We start from the raw sequence: 24153 nt of genomic DNA on the forward strand, positions 1-24153 counted from the left end.
GACTTAATTGATGGTCACAAACCGATATTATCGTGTTAATATGTCAATTTTTTACAGGTGTATTTTCTACCGCCGGTACGTTATAAAGAAATTGCACTTCCATTCTATACAATTTTTTACCGAATCGAAATTTTACATCGTGATATTGCAATACCCTTAAAAATAATAGCTCAAACTGGCAAATCTACCAACTAAAATGGGATACTTAATTGAGGAGATACCAAACTGCTTGTCTTTCACATAAAAGCTACCCCTCGAACTCTGTGATCTAACTCCCCTATATCTGGTCAATGCACTGTCAATGCCTACTTTTAGCAACGTCAAATCTGGTGTACTGTGTGTTGAAATGTATGAAACATAAATAATTAATCAAGATAGCAATATTTTATAAAGATATTGAATATAACATACGTGCTTATCGAAAATTATGATAGACACTTGGATGAATGGTATATGCACATGTATTTTTTCGGCCAAAGCTACTCATGCTGGCCTTATTAATTAGATCTATTTATCTTGTTGATTTCTCCGCATTTCAGCGTGGTAATTGGTTTTGTTTAATAAAAAGAGATAGGCAGTCCTTACAGACCATATGTTGATGTTCAATCGTTGTCCTAATTAAAATCCCTTGAAATTCCAGATTTCAGCATCAGCATTGGGTGTAACAGATGAATCTTGATTAATCTGATGAGGATTACTGAACAGGTAAGAAGAATATTCGTGTTCATTTCAGTAAAGTAATAAATGAGATTTCGACTAAGTTTGTTGATAAGTAGTATCTGACACATTGGCACATTGGTAGGTACATTAGCACATCTTCAAAGAGTTTAATTAGTTGATCCGTAAAACTTGAATTACCAGTGTGTCTCATGAAATTGTTGGTCAAAATTACACTTACACTCTTCTTTTCATTATCAGAACAAAATAATTTTTGTTGATGCTCCATGTTCTTATTCTTTCGATAATCTGAGCCTCAGGTGTTTTCAATGTAGCTTTTATTTCAACATTTTTCTAAAATTGTACACCATAAACCATCAACCGTCAACTTTCTTGTTTTTATTTCTAGAAATTGATGGTGTGAACATCCTTTTGAGATGAGGCTATTCCTTTCACTCTTGTCGTGCATTGTCGCGTGCTTTTGCTGTAAGTACACTATGGCCTATAAAACTCCAAAAACAGCCACTTTTAATTTGGAGTGTGACAATTTATCTTATTTCTTGCTTTTAATTTGCATACTGAGTTAAGTTCTCGTATCAATGCACTAATTTTTTGTAACATTCTCGTGTTAAGTTCTCATATCAATGTTCTTGTCGTCTAGTTGTTTTATAGTATGTTTACTTTTACTAAATTTTATGTGCTTGATTTTGATATTTATAAGCTGAACTGAGCTAAACTGAAAGTATCAAAGTTAGTTCAGGTAAAACTCAATTGATATCATATTGTTACTATGACTGCTTCTCGAACAAACAGCACATAACGTACTGGATTTGGTCTCCCAAAATAAAAAAACAGCTTAGCATTGCTGGCTAAAAAGTTGTATATCATGAATCTCCACCTTTGAATAACTGTTGTAATAATTGATATCGAGACAATTTAGTTTAGAGGAGAGGCTGGGCTGGAATTCGGCTCTGCCCCTTTCTTATTGGGAATCCTATCTAATGTCTACACCAGGACTGTGGCTCAATGCCTTATCAGTATAGTGCACGAGAATAAGCCTTAAATTTTAGATTTCGGATACATCAAAACGTCCTGTGATATAAATGTTAAGTTCCTACCATCTTTGTTCTTCTACAGTCGAGCCAACTCCACCAGTGCAGGTGCATACTGTAGGGAGCACGGACGAAGAAATCATGCATCGTTTTTTAGGCCCAGGTGATAAAAACACTATCAAATATGAGACTAGCTTGCTTCAAGATATTCTTGGAAACTACAGCAGCGGCATGCGGCCGGTGCAATCTTCAAAATTGCCAGCGATTATTCAGTTTGACTTGAGGCTAAACAAACTTGTTAAGCTGGTGAGTGGTGAAAACTTGTGTATTCATTTACCGGGCTTAGAAACGTGCATCAGTAACACATAGATTTTAGAGGGGCATCAGTAACACAAGGGCTCGGTCCCATGATGGCTGGAGGGACAGAGAAAAACAAAGTTCAGCAAAACACCAAATTAGTTAGGAATGTTTGCTACTTTCTTGGAATTTGTAGCGAGGTTTGTCTTCAATTTCCTAATAAAGTTCGATGCCCGCATTGGCTAAGCTTACCTCAATTTGCTTCGCCCCACAACTTTCAAATGTTCTCTTGGTCTCTAGGTCAGGGCTCATAAGGGGTTGTCATCCCTTAGAAGCGTTTTTTGTTGCTTTTTGTGTACGTACATTTGTAAAAGGATGCCCATAAATCGATGAATGTAACGTTTGCCTTTTGATCGTTTTGATTATGAGCGATAATAAGCAAGCGGTTGATGATTCATCATTCTATAGGTTCATGATTCTAAATATATTTCCATTCTTACGGAGTGCTGCCTTTCAGAATTATTTTTTCCTTTAGTAGCAACAACAAATGGCGGCGCCGGTGGAAGGGGAAGGGACTAGGAGGGACATTGTATTGTATTGTATTGTAGATTATTTAATGTTGGTCTCTACAATAGTGATTATACACTAATTAAGACTAACATGAAGCAATTCCAAGGATTGCATAAGACAGTTCATTTACTGCAAAATGATCATGCGCACTTGTTTTCAAGGAACCAAATTTTGATCAAATTTTTAAATTGTCTAGTATTTTGTGCTGTCTTTATTGATTCCGGGAGTGAATTCAACTTTAGGCCCTTGAAAACTTAATGATCTGATACCATTATTGGTAGTTCTGGCTTTTGGAATGTCAAGGGGGTTTTTCAGTCGAAGGTTATGACCTGATGTTTTTTTATACAAAATAGTTTTTCATGAAAACAGGATTAAGGTTGTTATGTGTTTTATAAACTTCGAGCGCTAAAATTCTAACTGATTGGACATGTATGGTAGTTTCTTTTGAGTTAGCAAGTAATGCCCATCCTAAAGTTTTCTGCAGGACTCTTTTTGTATTCCGTCTAATTAGATGAAAAATTTTGGGACTGTGGAAACATTTTGGCAAAGTTTTCTTTTTGTTGTGCTTCATTGATTGTTAAACTAGATTTACGTTACCAAACCTTTGTCGTGGTCATTCCCTATTGGGAAAATTGTCATTCCCTGTTGGAAAATGGAGCTTTCTTACATTAAATAGAGCGTGGGCTGAATTTTTGTTATTTTGTCCATCTCTCCTCATCGCAGCCTAGTAGCTGGCCCTGTCACTGGCAACAACTCTAATGTTTTCTAATACAAGCAATGAACTGAATGCATATTTCTTTTAGGATACCAAAGAACAAGTTCTTGTGGTGGATGCCTTTGTAATTATGGTAGATGTCTTTCAATGATTTTTAGACAAACGCTCGCAAACTTTATGTGCAAAGCTAAGCTATGTATTACCCACAGACGCCCTATTTTCATTTCCAATCATGCAGTAACATTGAAACATTTATTTTTCTGATTTTGACTTTTTGTTTCCAAAGAAGAAAATGTTGAGCACATATGACAATGCATGGGATTTACAACAAGAAATACAGATATTGATGATTTACTGGGAAATGACCGAAAAAACTGCTCTGGATTCAAAGAGTTGCACCTATTTCTTCAATGAATTAGAGGCTATAGAATCCATGCCTATGTTGTTGTTTAAAAATTTGAAGAGCATTTAAGTGCACCGGAATGGAGAATTGTGACCTGTTCATAATAATTATTATTGTTATGCAATAATTATCTTGTACCACATTAATTGAGGGTGCTTTGAAACAGAGCCGTTGTTTTGAATATGACTAAAACGCTACCCGTATTCAAAGCCAAGTTGAATTACACCTAAAGAGAAATGCGAGGATGGAGATAATAGGAGTGTTCAGTTCTCTTACTGTTTTAAAATGGGTGCATATAAGGGTAGCCCAATTTTGTGTTTCTCCCCCACTTAGGCAATCTTCTACACTGGTGCTAACTCGCGAGAAATTTTAACTTACCCTGTCAAGAAACAGCGTACCAAGAAAATTGTATCTATCTACAGAAAATTTTAGCATCCATTTACACAGGAATTCTGTAAGATCCAATTTATGCTCTGCCAGAAATTTTGGTTTTTGGTTTTTTAAAGCTTTTAATCCTAGTTTTAAGCTTTTATCTCACAATAATGACATCGAATTGTATTATTAGCGTTGGCTTGACCCTCAGCTGCAATGGAATGCAACCAATTACAACGGAACTGACATTGTAAATATTCCAAGTACGAATGTTTGGACTCCTGACATTGTTCTTTACAACACGTAAGTAAATCGAGCGTTTGAACGTTAATGATGTTTGCTTTTTTAACATAGTTCTCATTGTTCTGTGGACTCATTAAATGCAACATACATAATATGTCTGGGTAGGTTCCATTTTGATCAGAAACTAGAAAATTTGAAAATGACTTCTTTGAGAAAACGAGAAAAGGTGCAAATCTTTATAACCAGAAGACGAGTAAACATCTCTGTCATGTTTTGTAATTCTAAAATACAAAAAGTGATTCCATGAAGTGGATTATTTTCAATTTATAAAATTAGACTATTAGAGACTGGATCGTATTATATTTTTACTTTGCTAATATTTTGTCAGACAATATTGACAGTGTTCCTCTTTTGTTATTTATTGTAAGAAAAGTTCAACGTATGTCATTTAGCGTATTGAAAGCCTTATGATATTGTCAAACGAAGACCTTATATACTTATTTTATTGAAGAACACTTAGTTATTTCTCGGTGAGCCATACTCTTGAGGAGTGTATCCTCCTTTTTTAAGCCATGTACGAGATTGTTCAGAACAATAGGATTTTTAGCAATTTAGAAGATTCTTTCGAAACAAAGGAAGGCCTATCTTACAAAGACCTGACTTTGGGACAGTCAAATCCTTTTTTGCTTTCTTTTATTTTAGCGTTTCTAGTTTTTTTCTCTATATACTCAATATTCAAAACATTGATTCCTGTAATTCAATTACTTTTGCAGTGCTGATAGTTTCAAACGAGCCTACACGGACATCTACACTGCACCAGTCATCGTTCGATCCAACGGCAGTGTTTTATGGACAAATTCTGTCACTCTTTCAGCTTCATGTGACATCAACATTAAATGGTTTCCTGTCGATTCCCAGGTGATTATTCGATCATTAACTTCTTTAAAGCTGTTAGTTTGATACAGTGATGTATGCAAGAGGGAAATAAGAGGTCTTGTAGCTTGTGCCCCAGTCCACAAATGCAATTGCAGCATTTGTGGACTGGGGCGCAGGCTAGAGGTCTTGATGCTTTCCCATAATCAGCACCACAAAAGCATGAAATATAAAATTCATATCTTCGATGAACTTTTTGTGCCAATCCTAAACTGGGTCAAAGTCTCTGTATGAGTGACAAGATTTCGAAACGTTTGAACTAGTTCTCAAAACGAGGCTGTTTTATTGCTTTGGTGCTTTGATCACAAATTGACCATTTGAACTGCTGATATAACGCAACACCTACCCTCCTTTACGTTAAGATACCTTCAAATAATAATTGATAGAAGGTTGGAGATGGTTATGGTAAACAGCTTCTTTCAGAGAGGGCTCTTGCCTGTGCTCCAGACTTTTAACTTCAAAGTAGTAATTTGCCAGTGGAAAAGACAGATGAGATTCCTGCAGGAATAAGTTAATATGTATCGCTAATTTAGTTTCCTCATCTATGTTACAGCTAACTAAAGGTAAATGATTTAGCAGAGGCTACTCTTTAACATCAGATCGTGTTTCTGCTTCTAGAAATGTCCCATGACCTTTGGATCTTGGTCTTACACTGCCCCCCGTCTAAAAATCATATTTGGTTATCAACCAACAAGTACACATGAAGTAACCGAAGGTAAGTGATGATTTTATCTTTACTAAATCTGGAATAAAACAAATTGCAGGGCCGGATCCAGGACTTTACCTATGGTTGGGGTGTATTCCTTCCGACGTGGGCAAGCCCCAGAGGGGCGAAGCTAAAACAAACATTGCCCAGTTTAGGGGGCGTACCTCCCAACGTCTCCCTGGATCCCACCCTCTATTTCAGGTTTCTTTACTGCATGTAGAACTCAAACCTGTATATTTTCACTGCTAAGTTCATATTTATTTATTTGCATGCTTTGTGATCAAACTACAATTTGACTTCAATAAGGAGCTTTGGAATTTACTTCATTGCATTTTTGCTTTTTAGATTCATTCTACATTTCAAATGGAGTTTGGGATTTTCTAGATTTCTCTTCAGAATATTCGACAAAGAAATATGCCTGTTGTGAAGAGCCATTTTCGCAAGTGGAGTATAAATTTGAGCTAAAAAGACGTCCTACCTTCTTTCTACTTTACCTTATTTTCCCATGCATTGCTATTGTTGTTCTTGCTTTGCTTTCATATCTCATACCTCCAGAGGCTGGCGAGAGGATTGGTTTCGGAGTTACAGTTATACTCAGCTTCAGTGTTTATCTCATCGTCATATCTGACAAGCTACCCGAGAAATCTGACACATCTCCACTTCTTGGTATCCTTTATGTTCTCATCTTTTATATGTTGGTGTTCTCTTTTGTTGCCTCTACAATTAATGTTCGGTTGTATTACAATAAATATCGCCCACCCAATTGGCTTGTGAATTTGGCTCAAGGCTCGAAGAGAACATGGACGATTTCATTTAAGAAGAAGCAGAAGATTGGAGATATGACAAAGAAGATTGAAGTTCGATCGGCTGGAGACCACGACCGTGAAATGAAAATGAAAAGAATCGCTGATGCAGATTTTGAAAACAGTGAAGGGGGCGATGCTTTTCGTGAGAATTTGGAGAACAATGAAGGTAAGATAATTTCAGTACTAATCTTCTTGTGCAATTTGGATAAACGAATGGTTACTTGTTGAAACATTTAAGCACCTGTTGAATTGAAATGCCCTGGTATTATGAATGACCGTTTTTAGATGAGCTACAAGACATTGCAAAACTGCTTCAAGGGGCGTTGCCCATAGACCCCTCTCAATCGTAATTTTGATACTTCATTTGTTTGCCAATTAATGTATATTACTTGATTCAAGAGCTTCATGCATATTTTGTCGTATTTTATTCTCATGATAATTTTATATCACATAATTGTTGCAAATATTCACTATATGGTTTTCTTCCATTCCAAACTATTATTTAAAGACATTTATTTGAACAGAAAGATTGGCTTCTGTGACGAAAATTATAAGTACCATTGAGCTGATGAGATGTTGTTTGTCCAAAAGTTTAACCTTTTAATCAAAGAGTGGCTGTAAAACTGAATTAAATTTTAAAATACACCTTTAGTATTGATATTGAACTTATAGAAGGGACTCTATAAATATTTTGATCGCAAAATATGGCTTTGAGTAACCCTTGAGTTTTTCCGCACGTAAAGGTTACATTCTTATAAAATATACTAATATTCTGATCTGAGATGAATTTAAGGTGTAGTGAATAAGGAACACGGTAACGCCCCGAAAATAAACGACTACTAACACATGTAAATCAGCTAATATTTTGCCATGGCATAAGGGGCTTCATTAGAGTAAAAGTGAATTTAAATGTTTGTTTTCTAAAAATTCCATTCTTTCTGCTCAAATATCCCCCCCCCCCCCAGTTTATATTCTTCTTTTTTTACATCAGCGAAATTAAAGGGGGCTAGAAATATTTATCTACTGAGTACATAATTCCTCTATTAATGTATATGAACCTAAACACGTGACAAAAACATTGCGTTTTCCTCACTGCTAAATGATAGCCTGTGTTCCAGACCCCTAACTTGAAAGCTACTAAATCACTGCTTCAGACACGAGATTTTTATTCTTAAATTTTGAAACTTATTTGGGTTTAGAATTCTTCCTTGACTTCAAGTTTTTTTTATACTCTGTTCGTGTTAATTTCCTACCAAAGTTACTCTTTTAATTTCAGATTTGTACCAGTCACAATGGAGAGAAATTTCCGCTTACTTGGACAACATGTTTCTCAAAATTATGATTATTATTGTTGTAGTATGCCCTTTCATAGTTATTAAAGCACTATAAAAGCATTAAAAAAAATCAAGATAAACAGGAATGTTTTATTCACAGATTTAATTCTCTCTGTTGGAATAGGGAATTACTGAGCTAAAAACGACGTGATTTAAAACTATTAAATTCCTCTTCATTGTCAAAAACATATTATATCAAACAACTTACATCTATATCATACAACTGTAACGTTTGTACAAATATGATACTTTAATTATCGCACTGACTTGGTGGCAATGTACCTTTTTATCCAATAATATACTCACAGTTTAATCGAGTCGTTTATTTTTAAAATGATTCCTCTTTTCCTTTCTTAGTCTTAAAGCCAATTGTCTTCCTGTGCTCTTTTACACTAAATTTATTACTGCACCTATTTATAACTCATCTTTAACTGCTGCAATCAAACATAGCCTACGTGCAGACTCTGTTGACAAATTGAAAAGTCACAAATTGAGTGCATGCTATCAAAACATTGAAAAAGATCATTGCCTTGTCACAACTTAAAATCAACAAGCAAACGTACCTTGATTTCATTTACAGTTTTATTTGAACAAAATACAAGCACCTTATGTTTAAAGCTCGACAACAGTATTGGCAAAGACCGAGATACAACTTTTCGTTTGGGGGGCCAGCCCTCATATATAGCTGTCACAACAGCCATATTTACAAAAAAGGTATTTTACTTGTGCAATTTAAGTTTTTTTGGGTGGGGGGGGGGGCAAGGCCTATATTAAGTTTTCTGTCAGAAGTCAACAAAGCCATCATGCAAAACAGCATAATTATCATTATCTCACAATCGTCAGAATCTAATCTAGATTGTGCTCTGTCTGTTCTTCTTGCAATGTACTGTTTTCTTTGCTAAAAAATAACCACTAATTTTTATTTGATCTACCAAAGCACAGAATTCATATTGGTTTTTAGCCGTAGGTATCCATATCTTTAGACCTTTGATTTAGACAATTAGCTAGACCTGGGTAGCCATTCTATGAATGGTTTCATCTTCCTGTACCGTTTTTTGAGATCAGTGATTTTGAAAGCAAATGTTGGGAATAACCAGGGGAGGGGGGGGGGGTTATTCCAAAGTTAAGGTACCTGGGGATGTACCACAAGCAAGGTTATACAAAAAAATACAAGGACTTTTTGGTTTTCGGTCTAGCCAAGAGTATACTTTCTTTGCAATTCTTTTCAAGCCAATGTCTAGCCAAGGTCTACCCAAGGGCACATTTGACAATATCAAAAGTAGTAATTTAATCCTGACAACCCATGAATGAAATAATTAAGTTTAGAACTTTATAATTTAGAAATGACAGGGCGAGCCGCAACTCGAATCAGGAGAATTTACTTTGCATTGTTGAATGTGGGGCAGGTATCTTGTAATGTCCTTTTTACCTCTCTCTGAGCTTCATAAAGTAAAAAAACAAGTACGCCAAACCTTTCTCCTGGTTCTTTTCGTTGATCTTTGGCGTCTGATCCTACCTCTCGTTATGGTGTTACCTCGTTTTGGATGGTCGTCAACCAAAATTTCAACATCTCTCTTGGGAGTCATAACACGAGTGAGTCTCGGTGAATCATTGGAAAGAAGGAGGGGGCTAACTTCATTTTTCATGACAAAAAGAAGGTTGGTATTCTTTAAATGTTATATTCGTTTTCTTTATCCATGCAAGTAATACCTTTTTAGCAGCATTTGTAACAAACGTAAGCATTCTTTCTAGTAAAGAATTCCCCTGTTTGTAAACAGCACATGACGGCCTAAAATTCCACCCATATTTTCCACAATTTGGACTTCAGCTGATAATTATGCCCATACATTGCCTTGCGTTATTTTCATATCCAACCTAGCTCACTTTCGATTTAGTTGTTTTATTTATTTTAGTGACGTTTAAGATTTTTAAAGCCTTTTTACCCGTGCTCTTTGGCCTCGAGTAATCTGGACGGGACCGGATGCACGTCATAGAAAAGTTCACCTTTTGGACACCTAAGTCAAAGGAATGTAGACGAAATCAATGCATGATACCCAATGCTGTAAAGACAACGAAATGAGATATTTAAACAGATATTTTCAATTAATGTCGAGAATTAACTGGGTGCTGCGAAGTTTGCCCACAAAGGTATTGATAGCTTCGCCCACAAAGGTATTGATAGCTCTTGCAAAACAGTGTGGACTCGACTTTCCGTGCACGAGATATCTCATGGAAAGGAATTGGCATGAGTCACTAGTGCAGGGATGGTGCTATGGTGTGTCATGGGGGACAGCTGCCCCCCAAAAAATTTCTTAATGACATCATCTAAGAACTGTTGGCACTTCGAAACGGTCAAATTAGGAACCAGCTATTTTTATAAGCTGTATAAATTGAAGTTCAGGCTGGCTTCTTGACTTTCATACATACATACATGGTTGTTTTCTTTTGAGTTTTACCCACGACATATTTGTGGCTCTTCATCTCTTGTACAAATTTTATTGAATTTAAATTAGCTAAAAGTATTTTGAATAGTGTATAGAAGAAACTAGTATAAAAATTATAATACTGTTAAAAAGTCATTAAAACTTTTAGGAAAGCTATTAAAACTGTGAGACTGGATGGTGCTTGATTTGTTCTTAAATCATAAGGGTTTAAGCAGTGCGATTTCTGAATATTGTGTTCAAGGAGAATGTTCAGGCCCCATTTGCAAACAAAGTTTGAAAATTCAGCATCAAACCACCAAAAAACTTTGTTCAGAAATACATTTAAAAGTACCTCAGCTTGTTCTTAATCTCTTAACCAACTTTTATTAATAATAATTAACAAATTTGGAGGCTTGTGAGAATCGTAAGATTTCTCATAAAATCGTTCTTGTGAGAAAAGATTTTATCAAAAACTGTCACCCATCTCATGATTTGTTAGGAATCTGAGAGGCGTCAAATAACCAGGGCTGCAGAGGGGGGCAAAGGGGCAAATTTCCCCAGGGCATTAAGGCTCCATGGGGCCTTATAAAGTAATAAATTCAATTTTTACTTTACAATCATAAGATACATTTATGTTAATCAACATAACAAAAGTATGCCCAATAATAGTAAAACATTTTAAACAATGGGAAGAAAATGGCTCCAAGAAATTCTGGAATGTATTTAAGCTAAGCTAAACATGCCCTGGTGCCCCCCCCCCACCATCAAACAAAATTTAATGTCCATACACTGGGCAACAACATCAAAAGGAAAAATGGTTAGAGATAAGATAAGTTGCTTTTTTGTAGAGATTCTTATCGTTTTGAGCCAGTGAACAGCAGGGACCGTGGCTTGTCTTTTTTCATAAATTTACTGTTACTTGAATACTTCAACATATTTCATTCATCATAGTGAATTTTTAAAAGATACAGTTTTTGCTTACTGTCAAAGATGGTAACCCTTAACCTATGACAACTGAAATTTTATGCAAACTACCAAATAATGCAAACTTCAAAACAAGCTGAAGGTTATTGCATATAACAAAAAGAAGAACAGAGAAAATAAAGAAAAGCTATGACAATTGTATTTCATTTTTTTTATTATTGGACCTCAATATGTATATATATATCATATAATGATTTTCATTATAGTTCACAAGTGGGTGAATGAATGGCTGTCAATCAGGATAGATGTAAGTATCGGCAAATAGTGTCACTTTATTTCTTTTGAGCTGTTTCAGTTTAAATTGAGCATTTGAAACATGGATTGAATACGCTAAAAGGTTTTTTTGAGGGCTCAACATGCTCAAAGTCAAGATAAAGATGATTCTTTTTGTAGGTTTCAAGAATATTCTAGAAATAAATTGTGGAGCTAAGCCCCCTCAGTCATTGCTTCTGTGGTCCCTGTAATATGTATCATATCATAATCAAATGGAAAATTGCAGTGCCATAAATGCTTGGTCAGTGTAAAGGCCTATTGTCATTTTTATAAAGTTTAGATAGAATCAGACATCAATTTGGTTAACCATGTTTTCAGATCAAAATTATCTTTCTCAAGAATTTTTTGTAAGATAATTGGACACTTTGGACTGATCAGGGCCCTCAGTCAGGAGAGAGCCTAAGACTTGAGACAAATCTATTCAATAGTTAAGTAATAAGCTTTTTAGCTATTATAGGCTAAATAAGTTTATTTAGAATTATGGCCAATGTTGTCTTAACCATACAATCAAATTTAAAAATAAGTTGGAAATGTATCAGTAGTAGGGCCTATAGCCCAAAAATAACCGCAAGCTCCCCATTTTAGCAGTCTTACTCTTGTTGGTTATGAGATAATTTACCAAAAATGTTTTTACTGTCATCTTTATATCAATATAATTCCCATCATTTTTCCATTGTAATCAATTTCATTTTTTAGTGCTCCAAGACTTCAGCTCCCCAGTGGTAAGTTGTTTTTTCATTTTTTGAACTTTTTAGTCAGAAAAGCAATATATCTTATTTTAATCGATCCAAATTATGCTCCACGGTCCTTGATTTCCAGTGGTATACCTTTACTGGTACACTGCTTGAAATGAGCTGCATTTTAGAGGGAGTGACCAGAACACTCTGTAATTGCAAATTTTGAAGATGCTCCGCTGTATGATTTTTTTCTCATAAAAGAAAGGGTAAATATTAAAATTATTTAAGTATCACTACTTTGACTTTAAAGCTATGAAATATGGAGTTATTCAATGTGGCAAGTCGTTGGCACAACCACTGCCATGTCAAGTTGTAGTTTTAGTTTTTCTTAAATTTTTATTATCAATCTCAAAGTTCTGTCATTAATTGTAGCTTTTTCGTCAATATATATATGCCCAACAACTTTTTATGTTATTTATTTTTCACATACGGCGAAGTTGAATCATTCGATTTCCTGGGCATTATAATTTTTTTCTGATTCGAATTAAAACTTTTTTCATCATAACTACTCCTGCTTAAGAGAAATTTTGAAAATTCGGACTTTCAAAAACAAATGTTGCCCTCCTTTGAACGATTCAGGAGTTGACTACATCCTACAACAATTGTCTTGAAAAACTTAATTACCTATTGTTGCATTGTCACAAAATATTTAAAGAGAATTTCTGAGAAACACGAATTTATCAATGGCTGATGTTTCACCGTGCGCGATATTAATTCTGATGCTTTCTCAGGGTTGAGTTCACTTGACGCATTCACGTGCTTATACAGTTTTATTTTTGCTAATGACATTTAAATCCATCTTAAAATTGCACTCGGAAATTGGACCGCATTGCCACTCAAGAAGCAACAGCATGGCAATATTGAGTTTTATTAGCTATTAAGGGATTTAATTTCAAGCAACATCATTCACAGAATAATTGTTTTATATCCCACGTTTCTAGAAAAATAAGTAATACTTTTGTTGAATGGCCGTCTCCAGTGGATTAGATTTTGTTTTTAGAAACAGTTAGAACTATTGCAAATTGTCTTATGTAGATTTAAAAAACAAAGGATTTCAATTAGCGGGGAATTCTGAGGTTCTGCTTGCGATAGATATAAAAAACAAATGAGATAATTATTTATCGAATCTGTTTGTTTTCATTACTAACTTTAGAGAACTTCCTTGAATCCTAGAATCGAGGAAGGGATATCGAGTATGGGCAACTCCTTGCCCCCGTTTGGTGTCAACCACAGGGTTTTTATACATATTGGTAGGAGACCGACTAGTGACGTTCATGAATATCAATCCATTTTTGCTTCGAAGGCAACTCCTCCCCCTGTTAGTGAATTCTGGATGAATGGCCACGTTCACAGCAGTCTAGGCCACCCATGTTAATTGTAGACAAGCATTGACGAAATTTTCTCCTCCATTCTATTAAAACGATTTCGTCCTTCGAGATTTTACAAGACTTTAGTCGCGATTTAAACCGCTTTAGTCTCCAGAAACAGTGGCAAACCAAACAAGTGCAATTGCAAGACCGCAAAGTGCAATTCAATTTGCTGGGCAAAGTTTTTCTAGGAGGCGATAGGAGAATGACTATTTCTGTAGAAAAGGCTTGTGTACTAGGCAGGGGCCACGTCACGAATTTGAAAGTGGGGGAGGGTGGGGATGGAAGGCTAGCAAAAGTAGGGCCAAGGCTTCTTCCCCTTTACTGCAGCTTTAAAACTTATTGCTTTGCAGAAAAGTAGGGGGTCATGGCCACCTCGGCCTCCCAGTGGCGTGGGCCCTGCTAGGGACTACACTTTTTACATAGAAACCAGAAAGTTTTTGCAAGTGCTTGATGTTATTGTTCTGGATAGCTCAAGGCTCTGATGTTCATAATATTGTTCTTATTTTAACATTGATTTTTCTAATGCTAATTGTTCCTAAAACTACAAATATGGTGTTAATGTTCTTATTTGAACGCTTTGAACGTATGAACGTTCATTTCCGATATTTGATATTGATGCTGTCATTTTTGGAAGAATACCTGGTATACTCTAAATCCTCGAATTGGCCCCCCCCCCTCGAAAAAGTCCCTCCCCCTCGAATAAGCCCCCACTGCTACCATAAATTCTCAAATTGGACCCCTCAATTTGATGATTTTTGCCATCTGAGGTTGCCTATGACGTTTTATTGAATTACCACAACAAATTCATACTTTTGGTAGTAATTAATTAAATGCTCATTAAGAAATTTATACTTATCAACGAGGTCTTTAATAATGTCTTCTTAATGTCTACAAAAAATTTATAAGCCCCCCCTCGTATAAGCCCCCCCTCGTATAAGCCCCCCCCCCTCGAATAAGCCTCCATTCAAAAATATCAAAAATAAATAAGCCCCCAGGGGGCTAATTCGAAAATTTACGGTAGTAAATGAGCGACCGGTTGCGTAGGAAGTTTACATAGAAGCTCCACAATCAGAGTGCTTATAGATTCTTGTCTTTCTGCCAAACACTTCCTTACCTCAAACCAAATTGTTTTCAATGATCTAGCCTTTGACCACGTGGGTTGGTCACCAATCCGAGCACCCGTCAGGTACTTGTGCATGGCCAAAGCCCTATCAGGTATGGCCGTAGATTTGTTCTGAACTTAGGAGTGGTTGTAGTTTGCCATTTCCCAACAAACGTGTGTGTTCATGGGTTTCCTCAATTTGATTGAAAGCCCAGGGTGAATTCTTTGAAAGCAGTTACCAGTTTCAGTTTGTTTCATAATAAACGAGGCAAATTTGTGAGGTGACAGTTGTTGAAACATGGAAAAAGCTAGTGAAACTAGAATGCAAGTTCATCGTTGTCCTTTATTCATACATTCAGTCCCATCGACAGTTTATTTTTTGCATCAGGAAACTGCTAATTTTTTTGAATTTTTTCAAAATTTCTGAAAGTGTTTTTTGGCTTGGATATTGTCGGATTTTTTTGCCAAGGAATTTAGAGAATCTTGATTGCCACATCATATTCAAGACCCGGTTTGCTTGATTTTCCTTATTCTGCACCACCGGAAATGTCCGGACCGGACTATTATAACAAGACATTAAAACAACAATATTCGGAATATTTGGAGCCTCTCTGTCACTCTCCTAGGAGGTTTGTTTTGGTCTAAACAAACCCAGTTTTTTCCCGTCTTCACCCGGCGATCTTGTTGTAGATCATCGGCATTTTTGCCAGATGAATAAGCCTGTAAATTCTTGTATTCAATGCGCTGTTTTGTCGTTAAATAAATCTCTTTGTTCATGCATAATTGAATACTATAGTACCACAGAATAATCGCTTAGTGATTGAAGGTGAAAGAGGTTCGCAAATTACCATTCAATGCTTGCATTGATTTTGGCCAGTAAGCCGTGTCCATCCAGCTCTTTTCGGTGTTCACCGTCACCGCGATTGCAAATCTTACTGAGTAGGACGAGTATTTCTCTCGCGTTATTCTACAGATCGGATCGCCTTTTCCTTACCGGTGAGTTCCTTAATATTTAACCTGGCACTTGTTTGCTATCTTCTTTTGCTTGTAAAGCATTTCAGCGATCAAGATATACATCAAGTTTCCATCTATCCAGGAAATTTCCTCCACCTTTGTTTACTGCCTTGAGGTGAACCCCTATCATAAACGAGTTTGCCAGTGCCAAATATTTTTTCTACAGGCATTAGTAAGCGCAGTTATAGAATTTGAACTTATCCCTTGTTCACCTGCTTGTAGACACAACTGCATTCGCCAGTAGGCAATGCAAACTGTGAATTCCACTTGCTAACGGAATCATGCTAGACAGAAGTGACGAACAAAGGAGTCTAGTAAAAGCTTTCGTATAACCTGAGCATTCATTGCAAACCCCTTTCAAGCAAAGGATCATGTTTAATTTCCGTATTCCCATCCTCCACATCCTAAAAACACATCCTAATATTGTAAACACCAGCAAGAGAGCTGGTCTTGTCGCTGGCGATGCTTTGTTTACCTTGAAAAGGAAGTAAACAGCTAAAATTAGTGAATACTTAGATGGACTTGGATTTTCAACAGTCCCCTCCCCCAATTTCTCCGTGCTTCTGTAAATCTACTTCAAATTGGGGGGCTTTTGGGGGAAGACCCCACTTGTTTTCTTCATAGCATTTCATCCCAGATGACGTCTTGAACTTTAATCATACAGTGCCCACGCTTTCTGGAATTCTTTACATCCATTATATTTATTTACCTTTCCCGAACAAACCATAATATAAACATTGAACTGTCTTCTTTCGAAAATGCTTGCTGTTTAATCACATATTAATCATGAGCAAGATTACGTGTCTCATATTTCCCCTCATTATGTTTCGGCAGGCAACCAAGTAACTAGAGGTGGAGCTTTCGCATTTCTTGATAATATTGTTAGTCCAACAAGTCATATGAATGATCGGGGCATTCATAGTTATTTATGACGTCATTTATGGTAGAAATTATAATTGTCAGCAAAAGCTCAGGATGAAAACTTCGAGGTGCAAATCACTCCAAGAAAATCTCGTACACCTTTTGTGAAAATCCTATTGTTCTATCTGAAAATCCCTGGAAATCCTTTTGTTTTAGGGAAAATCTCGTACGCTATTTGCAAGAGTGAGTTGCCCCTCGGAAAACTTGGCCTAGAGCAACAATCTCTTGTATTGGTATTATTAAAAGAACCATATATATAAACATCGTTCAGTCACCGCAGTACTAATTCACCCCTACACTGAGGTACTGAATAGCATGGAATTTTAAATAACTATTCATTAATTCTGCAGTGAAGTCGCAGATAAATCCTAAATAAACGATAAGAAAATCCTATATTTATCTAAAGTTTTTAAATTTTTTGTTGGAATAATTATAGATTTTGAATAATAACGAATATTTATGATATAATAACTGGTTCAAAAATTATGTACTGTAGAACTCAAGATCTTGTTAAAATTAAGTGAACCTTGGGCAAGAATCTTGGTCAGTGTGAATTCCTTTAATATCAAATAGATGAGAAACATTTGTTGCAAGCAAGATGCTCAGACTTGGTGCTCGACAAAAGAAATCTCCTTTTTTGTTGTGCTTCAATCGAAAATTAGCAATATCAGCTATAGAATTGTGTTAGTTTTAGCTTTGATGAAACTGCGATTAGTTTTCAAACGAAATTTTATATTTTGATACGCTGGTTTTCCAAAGATTCTTTCTTACCAGGCCCAAATTACACCCTTTCAATATATGCGAAACCATCATGCATAAAGTTCATGTTTAGTTGAATCCTGTCAGGTCTGACCTTCAAGAAGTGCAAGGAAATTGTTCGACTAGGCAAATGTTTGAATTATGCAGGGTACGATTTTTGACTTAACCTATAGCAATTGAATATCAAATCGACTTAGTGAAAGTTTGAGTTATCAGGGTACGACTTAACGGGATACATCTGTATCTGCATTTGCAACACTTTGCAATCAGGTTAATGAAGGAAGATTGCTTGTTTTGTTCCTTAATCAAGGCATAATCAAGGCATGGCTATTAATAACTGCCATGTAGTTCTGGTGAATAGGATGCATTCAACTGGTTGTGAATTGATTAGTTTGTATTTGTTTACATTACGGAGCCCTGTTGTTATCAGGTGTCAAGCTTTTAAATTACTCACATTTTACGAGTTGTTTATGAATTGTCACGCAAAGTTATCGAGCGATAGCAACTACGCGTTGTGACGTCATCAGAAACATAACTGCAATGGAAAATATATGCTTTGGCATGTGTTTTGGCAGAGGTACTGTCTGTCATAAATGGGAGCCCAGGGGGTCACTTGAAACTTTTATATACGAGTGGTTCCAGTGGGGTAGCGAGGGGAAGGCAAGAGGGGGTGGACGCCCCCCCCCCTCAACGGCGAAAAAATCGTTTTGAAAAAGGGCGTTTTCTGGCGTTTTGAAGGGTGTGGCTCCCATCTTCCCCTCGCTCAACCCGCCTTCCCCCTCAATCGTACCTCACTGGCTCTGCTACTGTGTTTGTTTAAATCAGATTGCAACAGCCATAACCAAAATGCACCCCAGTCTTTGCATACATAAGCACATCTTGTACGTTAATAGCTGTAACTTTTGTACAGTGATAACGAGATTTACTTTTGGTTACTATGGAGAAATTCTTTTAAGGAAAAACACCTTGGCAATGCTGATAAAAAACAGCCTAAACGAAATCACTAACTTTCAAAATAATTGAAAAAATTGCATGTTGCTACATACTACCATTCAACAAGACAACCGCAAGTATTCCAGTAACTGATATCAATAAAACCAGATATCTGAGAAAGCCTATCAGTCGAGAATGGATTCACTGAGGCTGTCAAAGAGCCCCGAGAGCGAGAGGTTGTTGCTAGGTTCTATGTAAGGACTAGGCAGTGCCTTTTTTAAGAAATTTCAAGTAGGGGGGCAATTTTTGAAAAGGGACGAGATGACCAACCAAAAACGGGAGATTAAGTGTATTTTCTAGGAAGCTTTTATGATCCCATAATTCAAAGAAATTCATTTCATATTTCAAAGGAAATGAAACAGCTTTGTGTTGACACTTGAAGTTGAGATATTATTCAAAAGTGAAAATATGTCTGATCAAAGTCCCAGGAATTCCATTAAAAAAACTGAGAAATAAATTATCTATTTTTGTAAGTTTCTACAGTTAGCTTTGATTCATGACAATCTTTTTCTGAAAAAATCTTGCAATGGCTGGCCATGTGTCAAACTTTGATGTTGGGACGCCATTCCATGCAATGAACAGTTTTCTTCTTAGTGTTTATTCCCTTAATTATGAATGTTGTATGCAGAAACACTTCTTTCAACGGTCATACTGTCAGGTGATACGACAACAAACTTTGAACGAGTCCAGTACTTCTTCTAAGCATGTATAAAATCCTCGTTGAAAAGTCTTGTTTGGCCTGAAATCAGCAAAAGTATCGAAGACGTTATCTGGAAACTCTTTCACTTGATCCCATGATATGCCTGGATTATTCAATTAAATCAGACACTCTAGGAGGGAAGGTAGCCAAAAAATCACTATGCTATGAATCTCTTTGCAACGGAACTGTTCGAATATGTGTGGAATTGGGATGAATCATGCAAACCAAAAACACAATCAAATTTGTGGCACAAATTTACATCTAAATGTAGACAAACACGATCCATAGCTAATTTTGCTGTCTGACCCCTTACATTTTCTGTGCCGTTCCTTTTACTAATCTGAAATGAACGACGGTGATACAGGAATTAAACAGTAATTTTAAGGACCTTATTTTTTAAAGATTTGGTCCTATAATAAAGAGTGCCAATATACATCTTCATTTAGTTTTGATCCCCTAATATCCTTCAGTTTTTAGTTTTCGACTGTATAAAAGTCTCCCATGTAAACTTATAAAATCACTGCCATGTAAACACTTATGATATCGTATTCCAATCGTTTTCTATTACTTATGGCTCCTGCAGGTGTGCCTCACAATTCTACGTAGTGGTGGCGACAAACAAGGGACTATTTTCTGGGGTCCAAAATCTCTTAAGTGGGGGGGGGGGGGCAAAGTCAAGAGATGGTAGGGCAATTGCCCCCACAGTTAGTATGTTAGAAAAGACCCTGGAGCTAGGGGCTAGAGCCCTCAAACTCGTTGCTATAAGCCTGAGATGATGTATCGAATCTCTATTAATTTCAACAAGGTTGCTGAACCCCACCCCTAAGCCCCCCTTCACGGCATTACTGCTAAAACAACGTTTCATTTACATTAAATATTCACATAATTACCATAAAATAAAATTACTTCAATAAAATACGTATATATATATATACATTTTGTGATAAAACTGTTTGCTGTCAAGTCGGAGATCTTGGAGTCAAATAATCCCCTTAAGAAAAGGACAAATGGGATCTCTAGGAAAAACCAGGCAGCAACAAAACAATATTGTTTGACAAATAAGGCTCATGCAAGGAATGGGAAAAACAGATAGTCACTTGTGTAGACCAACAATAAAATGATAATCTTAAATCAATTAAATCCATGATAACCATGACGATCAAACCTGAAACCTTGTGTCGGTGATAATAAAAATTGTTGAGAAGTCCAGAGACAATCATGCAAATAGGCCTAGGCACTTTGACGGAGGTCTCGATAACAGATTTATGAAGCATATTAAAAATATTCAAGTAGGGACGTATGGCGTTTTAAGATGAGTTCATATAATGCTTCTGGCCATCCTTTCGTGTTGAAGGACTGGGCTTTCCGATAGGGCGGGGGAGGGGTGTTCCGTTGCAAAGAGATCCGTTCCATTCCGTGTCTGATTTCATTTAATAATCCAGGCATATCATGGGATTAAGTGAAAGAGTTTTCAGATAACGTATTTATTTTAGGGGGGCTCAACCCCCCTTAACAAGCCAGTTTATATATATTGTATCGAACCACTCTTTGTCGGAATCGAACTCCAGTTTGCTGCTTCAAAAACCCACGTTTATTCCACTGAGCCAAACGGCCTAATGAAATGTGCGAGGAATCTCCGAAGCCAACACTGGAGATTTCACCGTAGCCAAGGCAGTTTTTGTTTATTCTGTTTCCGTTTTTTATATATATATATATATATATATATAATTTCATATACCCAACAGAGAACACAAAAATATAGGGTGTCGATAAAGGTGTGGTACTGGGTGTGGCTTCTAGAAATTCCCTACAGCACAGCCCCCCTTTCTAACTTTTTAGGACGGCACCCCTGTGTTTTAGGGTGATATGTAGAGTAGGCGTAGGGGCACATGGCGCTTGCTCAGAGTCAGGAAAACATTACGGTCGCACGGCCACTGACCGGAGGAAGGTTCATGAAAAACAATAGAAGCTCATATGACACACCCAAGCCACGCCCACTTTCTATTGTTTGTGAGGAAGGTTTGCCTTCTGGGGTGTTTTTGTCTGGAGGAAGGTTAACAACGTTTATGGACTCTGCGCTTGCTATGGTTTTTAAGTTGCTATCATCCCCAGCCATGCGATTTATTCATCAATTTTATAGATTCCCACTAATTTTATGTCATTGATCAAAATCAATGTCTTTTAATTGGTTTTTAATTGTGACTGTATTTTATGCTTATTAAACTTGCATTTCCAATCATTTTCTTCTGTGATTCATAGAATGATATCCAGGGGTCATTTCCATGGCTTTTGAAACCGTAAACTAAATTGTTCCTGGGTTACAGAGTTCTAAATTTAGAAATTATTGAAAAAATTCTCGCAATGTTGATGTGAATGACCAACTTGAATTAATTTGTCTCCTTTAGGAGCTGAACAGAACACTTTCAGACGGGTTTGAAAGAAATATGGCTTTCCCATACAGCCAGGGAAGCAGAAAAGAAGCTGTGAAGCAAATTCCAATCAACAAGTTAGAGTTTTGTACATCTCACCTTATACATCTTCTGGAAATTTTTCATTTTATTGTATTACCTTAAGGATATATGTTACTCTGTTTAGAAATCGGGAAGAAACAAGGCCTTTCATTGCGCAGCACGTAATGACGCTGTGAGTGCGATGACAACTATCGTTTTATGTATGTGCGCGACGAAGGAGCAGGCATCTTGTTTGATCGCGATGAAGGAGCACCTTTAATATTCTGTGCCCCTCGGGCATATGCTTTGTGTCTTCATGCATAAACTATGAAGAGAATTTCGTCCTTTAAGGCTAAGACGAGTTCGTGTATGAATCATAAATATTGTTCCATTACGTGCTAAGATCAGAATTGAGAGTTATTCAACAGATTAAGGAAACTGCGGAGTGTCTTGTGGGCGGCTTCCTTTCTGATTCACGCTGACTAATTGCCATAGTGATTATCACAACCTTCTGTTGCCAGGTTTCAGTTGCTATGGCAGTCACGTCTCCTTTTGGTATTGAGGTCGTTGTTATTATGTGACATTTGACGTGATCTGTGTCTATCGCTATTCGGCTTTGTTTTTGTGACGTCATCTCCCAGTTTCTCAGCTAGCAAGCGTGTGATAAAAAGCTATTTTGATGCGCGATTTTGAGCAAATCACTCATAATTCCTGACAAGCTTTTATGGATATTGCAGTGTCAAGAAACAGGTACAATGTTAACACACTTCTTTGCTCTTTGATTAATTCTCTTTCAAGCAAAAACATACTGAAATTGAACGTTGTTACTTATAAATCTTTAGAATATAATCTTCCTGGTAGCTGTCAATTAGTTGGTACCGAATACCTGCTCAGAATCTACTTTTATTTTCATTCAGACGCATGGTTGTTTTCGAGGGGCAATTCACTCTTTCAAATAGCGTACGAGATTTTTAGATAAAACAATAGGATTTTCACAAAAGGTGTACGAGATTTTCTTGGAGTGATTTGCCCCTCGGTTGTTTTAAGGAACTTCATCATTGGGTTCAGCCTTTGGTGTTATGCTCTCTTGTATAAAATTTCAGAAAATTTATGCTCTATTGCTAAAAACAAAGAAATGTCATTTATTAACCTTTAGAGGCCATTGCTCCGTTGGTTACATGCTGACAACGGAACTAAGATATATATATTCGAGTTATCCTTCATACTTCATCATATTACCTATTCCATATTAAAATCTGCAAGTTAGATAGATATTGAAAATTGAATAAATAGAAATATGTAGAACAAAGGGATGCTATAAAGCTCGAGCAATAGGCGACCCCCCCCCCCCCCCCACCCCTCCAAGATTGCACATTTGGCGATCCCGTTACTCGACAGAGGTTCTGATTCTGCCATTCCAGGTTTTTTGCTCTCTGCCATCATCTCTCTTTGTATGACGTCAAGATACCTTGGTTTTAAATGGGCTGAGAAACCTTGATTATCAGGATCAAGTTCATTCCAGATTCCAGATCACAAAACTCTAAACGTAACTCAATCAAATATCTCTATACAAGTACATCACCTCATTTTGGTGAATAATGGTTGAAAAACTCTCGGAGTTTTAATTCCCACTAATACCTTGTGTCAAAGTTTCATACATTGGCAATTCCTATTGTCTGTCTTATTTTCCGCGAGTTCAACAGCCATTTCCGGACGATTTCTCTTCACTGAACTAAACTTATTGTTACATGTACAACGTAAAGAGAAAACAAAGGCAATGTGCGGTTTTACACCTGAACAAACCCAAGAATTTAGGATATGTGTTGTGGAAGAAAGTAGCGAATACTCATAGGGTAGTTGGTGTCAAGTTGCAAAAAATATCGTAGTTGAATCACTGTTTCATTCGAGACGCTGTAATCTAAGGACATCTGCCTTTGAAGATCAGTAAAAGGTGGGTTTACCGTTGAGCCTTTTCTCTCATTTCATAGCCTTGTTCGTTTAATAAGAAATCTCCGTCAACTGTTAACCAGCGTAGTAATTAAAATGTTTACAATACCGCTTATCTTTTCTGCAGGGTATTTCGATAACTTGCCCGTGCTTCGAGAAAATGCTACAGTTAAGAGGGCAAAACTCATTTGTTTCCCTGCCCTTCCCTTCTTCGTGTAATTGTCTTTTGAGCCTTCTGAGGCAGTGCAGTTTATTTGACAGTTTATAACCGTTTTCCAAAATGTTTAGGCCGCTTCCAGTAGGAAACAGGAACGCAATTCGGAAGCACCTCTTACTCCTGTGCAAGTAAGACCAGGGGTTAGAATGGCTGCTTTCTGTGTACATACCACTCA

At 36.7% G+C, this 24153-nt stretch overlaps 2 protein-coding genes across 7 annotated transcripts in view; both read left to right on the forward strand.

The window, feature by feature from the left end:
- Positions 1–753: 753 nt before the first annotated feature.
- Positions 754–9494, forward strand: LOC135680915 (neuronal acetylcholine receptor subunit alpha-7). The gene is made up of 9 exons (XM_065195149.2): positions 754–798; positions 1067–1143; positions 1795–2015; positions 3380–3424; positions 4260–4369; positions 5083–5227; positions 5861–5957; positions 6294–6920; positions 8031–9494. Exons 2-9 carry the CDS (start codon positions 1095–1097, stop codon positions 8141–8143), a joined length of 1407 nt encoding a protein of 468 aa, XP_065051221.2. The 5' UTR covers positions 754–798; positions 1067–1094; the 3' UTR covers positions 8144–9494.
- A 150-nt stretch (positions 9495–9644) lies between these two features.
- The window catches only part of LOC135680757 (epidermal growth factor receptor kinase substrate 8-like protein 3), a 49926-nt gene continuing 35417 nt past the window's right edge, over positions 9645–24153 (forward strand). The window contains exons 1-4 of one of the 6 annotated variants that reach the window (XM_089113866.1): positions 9645–9746; positions 11702–11742; positions 12465–12490; positions 21770–21870. In XM_089113866.1, coding sequence (XP_088969992.1) covers positions 11721–11742; positions 12465–12490; positions 21770–21870 — 149 coding nt within the window. In that variant the 5' untranslated portion in view covers positions 9645–9746; positions 11702–11720. Of the gene's footprint in view, positions 9747–11701; positions 11743–12464; positions 12491–15785; positions 15974–21769; positions 21871–22385; positions 22565–23631; positions 23766–24153 lie in introns of those variants that run through there. The other 5 variants (XM_089113865.1, XM_089113867.1, XM_089113868.1 and 2 more) reach the window with 5 other exon arrangements.

This window comes from Rhopilema esculentum, chromosome 18, assembly GCF_057945365.1.
Source record: "Rhopilema esculentum isolate cy_ngs chromosome 18, ASM5794536v1, whole genome shotgun sequence".
Taxonomy (NCBI): Eukaryota; Metazoa; Cnidaria; class Scyphozoa; order Rhizostomeae; family Rhizostomatidae; genus Rhopilema; species Rhopilema esculentum.